General features: G+C 44.6%; 1 protein-coding gene across 1 annotated transcript in view; it reads left to right on the forward strand.

Moving 5' to 3' along the window:
- LOC146816627 (cytochrome P450 2K4-like) overlaps positions 1-12,761 on the forward strand; it is a 543,019-nt gene that overhangs the window by 429,240 nt on the left and 101,018 nt on the right. Inside the window, exon 6 of the mRNA XM_085610507.1 lies at positions 163-304. Within this exon, the coding sequence (XP_085466633.1) occupies positions 163-304 (142 nt within the window). The remainder of the gene's footprint in view (positions 1-162; positions 305-12,761) is intronic.

The raw sequence follows: 12,761 nt of genomic DNA on the forward strand, positions 1-12,761 counted from the left end.
TTTGTCAAATAGTGCTTTTTGTGAATGTATTATCTATATGAATACAGTGTCTCCTGCATAGTGAAGGGATGATGATTTAATGTACAGAATAGGCAATTCCTTTGCTATGCAAAGAAGGAATGATATATAAAATAAGATGACAAATACCTTCTTTCTTCATAGGAAAAATCTAATCCGGATACATATTTCCATGACAACAACCTTTTATCAGTTGTAAGGAACCTCTTTTCTGCTGGGATGGAAACGACTTCTACAACACTCCGTTGGGGTTTTTTGCTAATGGTGAAATACCCAGCTATTCAAAGTAAGGAATAAGACATTTTATTCTTGAATGTGAGGAATATGACATATTAATCTTGAATGTGTACTTGCTCAACCCTTTCAGAAAGGATTTTAAGTCCTGGTCACATGTCTCAATGGGTGGGCTTGGAGTACCCCCTTGCATTCTCCTCTTCGATTTTTGGGACTAGCAGGTGTAAATAGCATAGACTCTAAGGGTTTCCCATCCACACTACAATGCAGAGCGGCAGAACCACAAAATCCAAATATGTGGCTCTGAGGAGGGTGAGGGGAAATTAATCAGAGAGGCAAATAATATTTACAACAATGCCCTGTACCTGGCTTTGTCAAAAAGACATATCAATTGTTGGAGTTAGACTGGCAATGGGTAAATAATTCAATTTTCAGTAAACCCCATGGGCTCCAGGTCTAGCCAAGAGTTATTTCTAAAACCTGAGGGAGAAGACATACAATCCTGCATGGATACACGGCTCTCGTCTGCTTCTAAGAAAAGAAAAACCATAATGTTCATTTCACTACTGATTATGAATAGGTGCATGTCTATATTAGGCCTGGGCAGTGAACTCCACTCCGTTCGCGGAGTTTGCCGAGTTTTCAGAGTGCCTATATGGCTGGCATAGGGCCTGATTCTTAAAAGTAATCTGAGACCAAATCCTAACTTTACAACTTTCGGTATTCACAAAAGGCAGTTAGGAGTAGTAAAGTTAGGAATCCTAACGTTACTATCCTAAATACCTTTTGTGAATACCGAAAGTCATAAATTTAGGATTTTGTCTCAGATTACTTCTGTGAATCGGGCCCATAGAGATTATGTTCCAGCATAGATGCTTGTGTTTCCCCTTCTCTCTTTTTATTTAGAAAATTCTCCCCTCAGTGAGTGGAATGTTTGAAGCATTATAGTCCTTCTGTCTCCTGCTGTATTTGGCTGCGTCTTGGGGCTATAACTTGGCTAGCCCTAGTGCCTCTTTTGACTGGTAACTTACTGAGCAGGGGCCTGTAATGCTATATTGCGACACTTGTTTACGCTTTAGTTGTTGACTTCGATTATCTATTGTTTATTTATTTTTATATAACAAATGGAGTTGTGTTGCATAGTACAAAGAGGTGTGTGTGTCTGTGTGTGCATGTTGATGATTGGATTGTTAGTATAAGAGTCTTCTGAGACATGTAGGAGTTTTCAGGGGTAAGGGTTCCTAGATGGTAATTTGTGACCTATTGGTTAAAGCTCCCCTCCACAATGTATCAAGAAGTAAACCAGTAGGTTGTGAATGTAAGCAGAGAGCAATCTGGTGAGGGAGGCTTCTTTATATGGGAACAGAAGCTGAACAGCTATACAAGCACTCGGATAAGGAGGAGAAAGTTAATCCACACTGGAGGGAATGTGTTCAGATGGTGCTGCTGATCTTTAGAGGCAATAAAGCACCACCAGCATCTTCACATTCAAACATGTCTTCTCTCAGAACAAGTGACTAAGCCGCATTTTTATCAGTCAGTGAGGCCCTTCCACCAAACAGAGGCCACACTGGGGAAGGTCCTCTCATCAGCATTTGTTTAAACTCTTCAGATTACATCAACTCTTGTTTTCAGATCTAATTGCTCTCCTAGACTGCAACATTTGGAGAGGATCGTACATGTTAGCTGTTCTCTGCACCAGACTCTGCACCGTATTCAATCAACAACATTCAGATATATAACACTCTAGAACACATGCCCCCGAAAGAGATTATTCATTTTTCTAAAGTAGAGCAAGGATAGTTAGAGGTCTGTAATGGATGACTACCAGAGAAAATAAAAAGAGTTTGACAGGAGGAACTAATTATCACATTGAGTGCTATTGAATGGAAACAAGTTTAAAGACTAATAGATGAGCAAATGATGTAAGACTGTTCTGAAAGCAATAAAACATATGGTAAATGTTCACTTATCCCGATCCAAGCCGGGTCTGTCTCGCAGTAGTGCAGTCATTTTCGACTGGGTGGTGCGCACCAAGCACTACCCTCGTAAAGCAGAGGGCTACTGCCTGTGCCAGAAGTTCAGAGGCATGAGAACAGTGGTAGCAGCATACCTGTTTTGTGATTCATAGTGATAAGTAGTGTGAAAGGGCCTTTTTTGCTGGTGACACAGATGTGGTGCCTACAGGCCCACTCATGTATAATTTCGCTGCTATGTACTTAAATCAACCTTGGCCTACATAGTGCTTGTGTGTAGCACCAGACAGCATGCAATACTTGTGTGTGCATGCCTGGATTTATGTGTGCCTGTGCATGGTACACAACGTGGATGCCTGTGGGCACCATTTTGGAAGCCCAGGACTTGGAAAGGCTACTGGAGGTGACGAGTGAAACACTAGACAGGAGATGTTGATTGCTGACTTTCCTGAGGCAAAACACATACTGGAGGAAGGACAGCAGACTATCCTCTGTGCACAACAAAGGCCTTCTTGATTCCAGAAACATCTACTGGTTAGTGATGCCTGGGATCAATGTCTAGGAGATAGTGAGTCTAATGAAGCTGCAACAAGAACAAGGTGATGGATGAAATGCTTGAATTAATTTCGGGGACTGGCAATTGCTCAGGGTGCATTCCAGTCTATCGTTTTTTGCCCACAATGCCACCTGAGTGTGGACCCAGCCATATGCAAATCCGTCTTGGCTTTGCTCCACTAGGAACACTACAGCCAGAACATTCATACCAGGTCCCGTCTGAAGCGGAACACAAACAATCCAAGACCCTTTTCATACTGGTTAAGGCTCATCTGTCAGATATACTTTGGTTCCAGTGACACAGTCACATTGTGAAAGCCCCAATTTTTACTTTTTTTTTACATTTTCCTTTATTTATAGGCAAGTGCAAAAACATTCCACTTTTCCCAAATGTAAAGGTCTTCACCTTTCAGCAGCTTTTATTTATTAAAGGAATTACCTTATGATGCAACATTCTTAGGCACATTTCTCTTTTAAGTTTAAAAAAAGGCACTAATAGCTGATGTTGGATGTAATATCCCTTAACATTGTGCACTTGGGTGGCCTGTCAGAAAAAAAAATCACCAACTGCTCATTTAACTTAGCCTTTTGTGAAATAGGTCGGAATCCAAGGAAAGCATTTCATGTACAGTTCTGTACAGTAAACTACAACAAAAACTTCCTACACTTATTTATTTAAGAATTAGGCAGTATGTCCATGTAATAATATAGACCCCACAGACAACAGTGTATTAAGAACATGTCATTTCATTTATTTTTAAACATGTCAAATCATTCAGTTGATTCTTTTTTTCTCTTTTTTTGTTAATATAGAAAACCTATACAAATATGTTTACATATATAAAACAATTACAATCTATCTAAAAAAGACCCACACCATATTGATGTTGAATACACTGCCAATATGGCACATTTGACTATACATTCACAATAAACAAACAAAATGAAGAAAAAACACAATATACATAACAATGAGACAATAATAACAACATAAGACCAGTTCTGTACAGTGACAGGAAATGTCAGTCAAAGCAGCTGAATAATAAGAGCTTACACACCTTCGGAAAAGTGGAGTTGATTGACTTTACATAGTGTTAGTACATGATAAAAGGGTACACCATTTAAAATAAATACTATATTAATGTTTAAAAATATTATTTAAGTTTAACAATATTGTATAATTGTACCTAGAGCAAATGATAAGCTCAGTCAATGCTAACACTTGCCACAATTAATCCTTTGCGCTCCAGACACGGTCTATATAGAAGACAACCATTTTTAGATCTGACAGAGAGACAGCTCTAGGATGTTTCAGGTGGTTCACAAAATAAAAAAAAATCCTAAATAAAAATATACATATTACCTACTGGTGGTCACCAGTATGTAGTTATAGTTAGGAACTAGTTTCCATAGGAAAAGCGTTTTTTGACTTGGCTATAACTTTGGCGTCGCTTGACCAATCTTCATGAAATTTTCCCCAAAAAGTGTCAAGGTAGGTTCTGGTTGTCATTGAAAGTTTGGGGACCGAGAATCTGGGGGCATGAAATAAGGTTAATTCCCATAGGAACCTTAAGCCGTACCAACAGTCCAAACTGCTGAACGGACTTACACCAAATTTTGCAGAGAGGTAGATGTTGGTTAAATATAGTCCTTTTTGCTTATTTTGTGTAGATCTGTTCGGTAGTTTTTGAGAAATTTAAGTTTAAAATTATTGAGCTATATCTGGTTGTGAAGTCCTCGCGAACAAAGAGATTTCGTGCAGGGCAATGCACTGCTCTGATTGGCTGCCAACACTTCAACCGGGAAGTGTTGAACAGACATCTTGGGAATCGCCTTTGACACCAAAAACCTCTCAACAAAAACACTTGTGGTACTTATTGGAGGTAAACGGTGAGGTAGTTGGCCCCAAGGACGATGTCTCAGCAGGTCCCACACAGTAGGATTAGTAAGAGATGTTCGGAGGACACATCCGCTTTCTCCACTACTCTGCAAACGCTGCTCGTGGTGCACTATTGATTTGAGGATGAAGTCCACTTTACTCCTGAGGGACCTTGGGGGCCAAGAAGCCCTTCTGGTACCTTCTGTAAGTCCTACACAGCGGGATTCCTAAGAGGTGGTTTGAGGCCCAGCTCCCTTTAATTACCCCTGTGCAAATGTGATTACAAGTTAAACAAGCATTTGCAATGCAATAGGTCTCGCATTTACGTGAGTTTGAGCTATTGACATTGCAAATGACAATGCCTTTTATTTTTGTTTTTTTAACATAAATAAAAGGCATTGTCATTTACATTGCCAATTGCTTAAACTCGTGTAAATGCGAGACCTATTGCATTGCAAATGCTTGTTGTTACTGGGGGTCGGCAATATCGGCCCCCTGTAACAAAATCGGCCGAAACCGGCCCTCGCAAACTGCTCAGCCGCGCTTCCCGTCACCCCAGGGGGGCACGGCTGAGCAGTTTGCCAGGGCCGGTTTCTGTTCCCAGTCTGACCCTGTGCACGCTTACAAACGTATACTGTGATGCGGACACATGCCTTAAGACAATTCATGCAATACAAAGAAACACGAGTAATTACCGCAAAGAGGCATTGGTATTCTCCACACGCATATTTATGATACACTAATTCACAGGCATGTTCTATTAAGAAGAACATATCACACGCAATACCCAGTTTAATCACACACACTTTTCAAAATAGGGTACAACCACACAAACTATCTAACACAGTCAGGCTCTACGCACAGAACACAAAAGTAATATTTTCCTATGTAATATGCAAAAATAGATGTTGCAAAACACACACGTTACAGCACACATGCTGCTCACCACATACCACTTTCATCACATACACAGTGGTGATTTTAGGAGGTCGTCATCCCACATACACCCACACACGGCACACACCATGCAAGCAAACTCACACATAATAGACACTCCATACACAACACACACCTGCCCTTGCACTGATGCTCCATAAGATGTACACGTGTATTGTGTAGTATAATTGCAGGTGATATGTAGTTCCTTTTGACACGTGCAGCTGAGCCAGATGTGTGCGTGGAACAAGCACCACAGACTTCTTCGTGTGTGGGACGGCATCTGCTGCCTGTCACCCGAACGGCGGCCCCGGAGAGATGACGCCTGACCAGCACCTCCGCCCGCGTGCCCTGGAGAGGGACGGTCCAGGCACACACCGGACGTTCCTGGCAGCTTCTTGCGCTGCTCCCTTCCCATATCGGCACTTGGAAGCTCTTGTGCTTTACTGCATTGCGTCAAAACGAGCAGTGAGTTCTGTACAGCAAACAGCATGACATGGCATCGGATGCAGGGAGAGGCTGTGCGCGTGGCTACTTGACAGTTCACGCGGAACAGAGCAAACACGGCGAGGTTTGTACATAGAGCCGGTCTTATAACAGAAAAAATAGCTCTGCTGTTGGTTTTACAATTTCTGCTCAAGGAGAAACTTTTTTTAGAGTTCGCTGCGAATTGGCTGTAAAATAAGCTAAAGAGATAGTGAGAGGAAAGTATGGGGCTGCAGAGTCGACCTTTGCTAAGATTGCGCTCTGGGCGTGGACAGAGAGAAATGTGGCGCCCTTGCTATGGCAGTGAATTCAATGAGGCCGCACGCGTTTCCTTTTGTGTTCACTGGTCAGTACCTGGATGAGCAGGGACTGGCCCCTGAATACAAACATCCCGACCCTCCCCCACCTTCCCCAGCTCGCCAAAATCACTGAGATGATGGTTTTGTTGATGAGTGCCGTGAAGGGAGCTAACAAGGGAGGGTATTAAAAACATCGCCTGCCCTATGATAATGAAGGACTAAAACTACTGTACAATCAGAGATAAATGAACAAGCAGGGACAAGGACAGGGCTGGATCAAGATGAGAAGGGCGCTGCTGTTGACAGAACCTTAATGCACCCAGCTCCATGCGCCCATCAGAAAATTGGCAGCATGGGTTTGTGCCCAGCTTACCCATGCTAAAGGCCGGCCCTGTATGGATGTAACAAAAGAGAAACAATCAGCAAGGACTAAAAAAAAGAAAGTAAAAGAGAAACGAGAGAAAATTTGAGAGAAAAGGTAAATGACAGAAAAGGAAGAAGAGAAGAGAGACAAATAAAACAAGGTAACATGAAGAGGAGGAAGATGAGTAAGAAATAAGAAAAATGTGAAAAAGGAAAGCAGAAAATGAAAGGAAGAAGCAAGAGAAATAAAAAAAGGGAAAAGAAAGGAAGAAGGAAAAATCAAAGGTCACAGAGACGTAGCCTAGAATGAAATAAAAAGGATGAAAAAACGAAGCAAGAGCAAGGACGAACAGGAAGGAGAAACAAAATAGATAGAAACCAAATGAAAGAAAAATAATAATTAAGAGAGGGAAACAATCCGGTAAAAGACTAGAAATAAAAAAGAAAGAACGAAACAAAGTAAGGAATGTAGAGAAGAAAGATGGAGAGAGTAGTAAAGAAAGAGAAACATGAAAACCAAAAGAGCAAATGAAAGGGGTATAGAAGGATGAACAACGAGGAAGGCAGAGATAAAAGGAAAACGATAGGTAGAAAGATAAGCATAGAACGAAAAAACAGAAAGAGAATGAATGTTAAGAGAAAATAAAGACTGGAAAATAATTAGTGAAAACAAATAAAGAGGAAATGCACGAAAAAAAAGACAGACTAGAGAGAAATACTAGGGAGATTAGAGAATTAAGTAAATTCATAGAATGAATCAATGACCAAAGATGAGAGTGCGTGAAGATAAAAAACAGTTTGACATTGGAAATTTCATATTTTGCGGTTGTGTGTGTGTCACACAATTCGGTTACATCTGAAGATGATATTTATATGGGGGGTGGCTGGATGTTACCATTTAAAAGTAGTTTTAACCTAAATAAAAAATACACTAACAGAAACTCCAGCATTTTTTTCCCTCTCCTTCTTTTAACATTGCAGAGCTTCAGGGCCCTGAACTAATGGTGCAATAAAGCGGTGCCTGGAGAAGGAGCTGTCTCTGAGATTTACAGTCGCCTGGAAGAATGCAGAGTTAACGGTTCTACCTCTCTGGAAGGAAAATCAAAGCACGGCAGGGCTCAGCACTTTAATAAAACATTAGATATGTTTAAAGCAAGGGGGGACTGCAAAAAGAGTACTCTCTCTACTGTGAATAGAGACTGTTCTCTCTGTGGCATGGGGCTTTCTAGGGGCGGGAGAGCACTCTACGGGACTCTGGTGGGATATGATACAGCATGCAGCGAACCTTGCTTTAAACTTGTGAATTTAAAGTTACTCGAGTACTTGGCAGCCTCAATAATATGGCGAAGAAAATGAAAAAATATTACTGGGAAATATTCACTGCAATATAAAAATGGAAAGGTAGATTATTGTTGAAAACGTACTTTATTACACCCTCAAGAATAACATTCCACCCCATCATCAAGCACAATCTGAATGCATAGGCTTACATCTCTATTGCAAAGTTTCTTTTTTGATCTGGTATTAAGAAAGCTTTAGATGCCTGCCAAAGCTAATGCCATCAACTTTGAAAGGTACAGAGAGTGTCAAAAAGAACAAGCGGCCAAAGTGAAAGTGATCGCAATCAAACATCAAAGCGGCCGCGAAAGTGAAAGCAAATGGTGTGCAGGCTGCCAAATGGTGCGCGCGCCCGGCGCACATGCACTGTATTTGGAGGCCTGAAAGCACTCGTTTGCACTTCCAGATCCCCCATTTACAAAAGCTCTCGCGAGAGCAGCGCTAAAGCGCTGGCTCAGGCGAGACCTAAAAACCATAGAAATTCACTGAAGAAAAAACAAAGGATACAGGTAAGTTATAGTTAGGAATTAGCATTTAAAAAACCTCAAAAATTCACCAAAAAAAGCAAAGGTTACAGGGACGTTATAGTTAGAGTCAGATTTCACTTTTACAAAACCAGTGAAATTCTGCAGTTATCGTTACCTGAGCTAACTATAAATTACGTACTGCTTATGACCTCAGATATTACAGTAAAATCACTGATGACATCTCAAATGATATCACTCATGACATCATCCACGTGTAACCTTTTTTTTTTTTTTGGTGAATATGTATATACATGCATACACAGACTGGCTTTGAAGAAGCCCTCTTTATCCATAGGTCTTTTTTTTCAACTGACATTCACATTTTGCTCCTCCCCCTCACCACTAATGCATACAGCATGTATCAATGAGGTATGTGCTGTGGCAACAAAGTCTGGATCCTGCTCGTCCTGGGAACAGTCCAGCCCGAACTGCCAAGACGGGTCCTCCCTGGACCAGAAACAAGCATCCTGGGACCAGTTTCGGGGTAACACCACTAATCAGCCAGGCTAGCTTGAATCCAGTGGCACAACAAGCAAGGGACCCACATCTGGGCATACCCATCGAACGTAGGGCGAAAAGTGCTGCTGCAACAAATGATGGCATGTCTAACCAGAATGTAACAGTACAATTGTGAGTTATTAAGGGCACATTTCCTTTTAAGGTCTTCAAATGCCTTCATAGCAAGGAGGACTTAATCTAGAATCTTCTCACAGGGAATTATGTCTCACAAGGGATCCAGAATAGGTCAGGACAAATGTAGGCCTTATAATTTATTTAGAAATACCAAAAGCGATGTTAGTTTTCTTTCTGACTGAAGTGTAAGTCTCTAGTGCTTAAGTGTATTTATACTTTGAATGAAGAAGCCGAAAATTACAGTTTGGATAAGTTGAACCAAGAAAACCTGTTGATGGAGCTTTACCTCTGACTACCTGGGGCCAGGTTTTGACCTATGTGTGTTCCTTGATGTACTTACATATCTGTAATATTCTTCTGAGCAAGGGCTAACGAGATTCAACCACGATGTGGTGCGATGCGTGGCGCAGCGTTGCCTTCCGGCGCCGCAACTCTCGATGCGCCACGGAACGGGACTCTGCGTCGACGCACGCAGCGATTGGAGACTTTTCACGCACCGGCAGTGGTGCGGCCCGCAAACTGGTTCTGCGACAACCCTCGCAATGGCAGGAAGCTTCACGCTTCGGGACGATGCTCGACGCACTCGGCGATGCGGAGACCCTGCGTGTTGCGATGGTGCCGCGATGAAATTTTCCACGCACTCTCGTCTTGCGACACGCAATCGGATGATGCGTTGGGTACCAGTCACTCTTGTTCACGCTTCTGCTTCCCAGCTCCCTCAACACAGCAAAACGACCTCCTGAAGCCCCAAGACTGGGCAAGCACTCCAAGGCAGGTCAGAACTCTCTCAGCAGAGTTCCAGGGGAGCTGGTGGTGAAGTCCTTTTGTTCCTGGGACTTCCTAACAGGGAGCCAGCTCTTCTCAGGCCCTTGGAGATCAGAATCAAAAGAAGGGGACACAGCAAAGTCCTTCCCCTCTCCTTGGCAGCAAAGCAAAACAGCAAGCAGGCAGTCTTCTCCTCTTCAGTCCTTTTCAGCTTTCTCCTTGGCAGAGGTTTCTTCTTAGTTCCAAAGTGATCTAAAGTTTAGGTGTCTGGGGTCCTCTTCTTATACCCCTCCAAGTCTTTGTCTCTCTTTGTTCCAGTGGGGGGATTCCCCTGCTCAAACCGGTTCCTGGGTGTGCTCTGCTCTGGAGCACCTGGTTCCTTTCAGAGTGAGGGGCAGGGTCGTTAGACGCTCAGCAGGAGGTGGAGCCTTCTTTGTGCCAGCAGAGGCAGAGTCCTCAGCCTGGCCAGCAGGGGGTGGAGCCAGCTTTGTGTTTGTCAGGGGCAGCCCTATTCAGACCCAGGGACTACTCCTCCCACCCATCTAAAGCAGATCTCCCTATTCACCCTGCTGCTGACTCATCCAGGCTCCTGGAGCCACCTAGCACATCACCTGACACCAGTCAGCCAACCAGCACACAGGCACACAGGAAGGTTAAACAGGAGAATAGCTACTTTCTAAAAAGTGCTATTCTCACACAGTGAATTTAAAAACCATCTTGCTAAAAAGATGTATAATTAAATTCTGAACACAGAGATACCAAACTTGGATTTTCTATCTTGCCCTTATGGGAAGATAGGCATGTAAACAGCCTTCCCCATTCTATCCTATGGGCAAGATAGCCTCTCAGCAGTGAAAAACGAAAATGGCTGTAATTCACTACCAGGGCATGTTACACACCTCAGTACATGCCCTACCTTTCAGATACACTGCACCCAGCCCAGGGGGGTACCTAGGGCCACCATAGGGATGCCTGACATGTACAGAAAGGGAAGGATAAGGCCTGGTCAGTGGGTGCACTGGCCAGGTCGACCTGGCAGTCCTGGACTGCACATAGGCACTGCAAGCAGGCCTAAGACATCAATTTAGCGCTACTCCTGTGGGTGGCACAATCAGTGCTGCAGCCCACTAGTAGCATTTGAATCACCAGCCCTGGCACACGCAGTGCACTTTACTAGGGGCTAACAGGTGAAACAAATATACCAATCATGGATAACCAATCAATATAACAATTTATACAGAGAGCATATGCACTTTAGCACTGATCAGCAGTGGTAAAGTGCTCAGAGTCCTATTGCCAACAACCACAGGTCAGAAAAAATAAAGGAGGAAGAAGCAAAAAGTTTGGGGATAACCCTGCAAAAAGGGCCGTTTCCAACACAACCCCCTTCCAGCCTAAAGCCAGGGTAGACCAAGCGATACCTCGATGGGATTCCCTGCTTAGGGCGATAGAACACGGAAACTGGCCCAAACAGCAGGGTACTATTCCTGTTCTACGCCTTCCTGAACCCGGTTGGATCTCTCCATCCATACTCTCAGGGTCCACCAAGCCAACCCATGTGGAACCCTTCTCTTCACCTGTGGACACCACCTGTGTAGCACCTAGCCTTAACTTGCTCACAGGTGTGTCCCAACAGACAGACAGCAGGCCACAGTGACCAGTGACAGTGGTCAGGGATGAGACCCAGGCCTTATGCCTCTCAGGGCTCTCAAACCCCTGTGGCGTCAGAAGGAGGGGGGCAGTAGCCCCAGGTGCTCGGCACCCTTTGTCCACTTCCTTTCCTGTCAGGTCTGGTCTGACAACCTGGCACTGACCCACCAGCCCCGGGCCTGTATCCGGTGGCTGGACAGGAGGCTGGGGTAGGCTTTTCCATACCCAGTCCTCCTCTTCCTTGGGGCTCTGTACCCTCCCACCTGGAGCGGTACCCCCTTCTAGAATAGTCAGGGCACCTGCAGCAGGTGTCCTGCACCATTCACCCACCAGTTCAGGGGTTCTATCCTGCAACTGGGATCCCAGGTCAGGGGGGACACCCCGGACCCGGCCCTCCAACCTAGGGTCTACACCCTCCAGGTGAACCGGGGTCAGAGGCGAGGACTCCCTCCCTCTGCACCCCCTTCCAGAATTCTGCACCCTCCTACTTGGAGTGGTACATCTCCAAGACAAACTGGTAGAGACACTGCTTACAGATGTCCCTCCCTCCAGTTCAGGACCTCTCTCCAGCAACTGGTCTCCCAACCTAGGGTCTAAACCCTCCGGTTGCACACCTGCCTGGCATGCCAGGACTTCTGGGGACTCACACAGTATCTCCCCGAGGGTGACACATGACTCATGTGTCTCGTGACAGTCTGCCTGGCGCAGATCTCCCGGCCCCTGTCCACCTGACAGTGCGCGAAGATCCCCCAGGACAGAAGTGGTGTCACCATGGTCACTCCTAGGGGACTCAGCCCTTCTGGCTTGTCCCTGACACACTGGTTCTCCCACTGGGGAACACATCCCCCTCTCACCCCTCAGTCTGGACTTCTGCACCCTCCCAACTGGAGCGGTACCGCCAGACACCAGAACCACTGGAGCTCTGTTTACAGAGGCTCCAGGTTCTCCTGACACTAGGAGATCATCCTCAAATGGCCTACTAGCACCGTCTAGGCCCCCAACCTGGTGTTCCCTTAAGAAACCCTCCAGGCCCTGAGACTGGGTTTCGGGCACCTTGGGACCCACAGTCCCACACTCACCCCTTCTCCACTGAGACAGGACG

Source organism: Triturus cristatus, chromosome 6 (genome assembly GCF_964204655.1).
Source record: "Triturus cristatus chromosome 6, aTriCri1.1, whole genome shotgun sequence".
In the NCBI taxonomy this organism is placed as follows: Eukaryota; Metazoa; Chordata; class Amphibia; order Caudata; family Salamandridae; genus Triturus; species Triturus cristatus.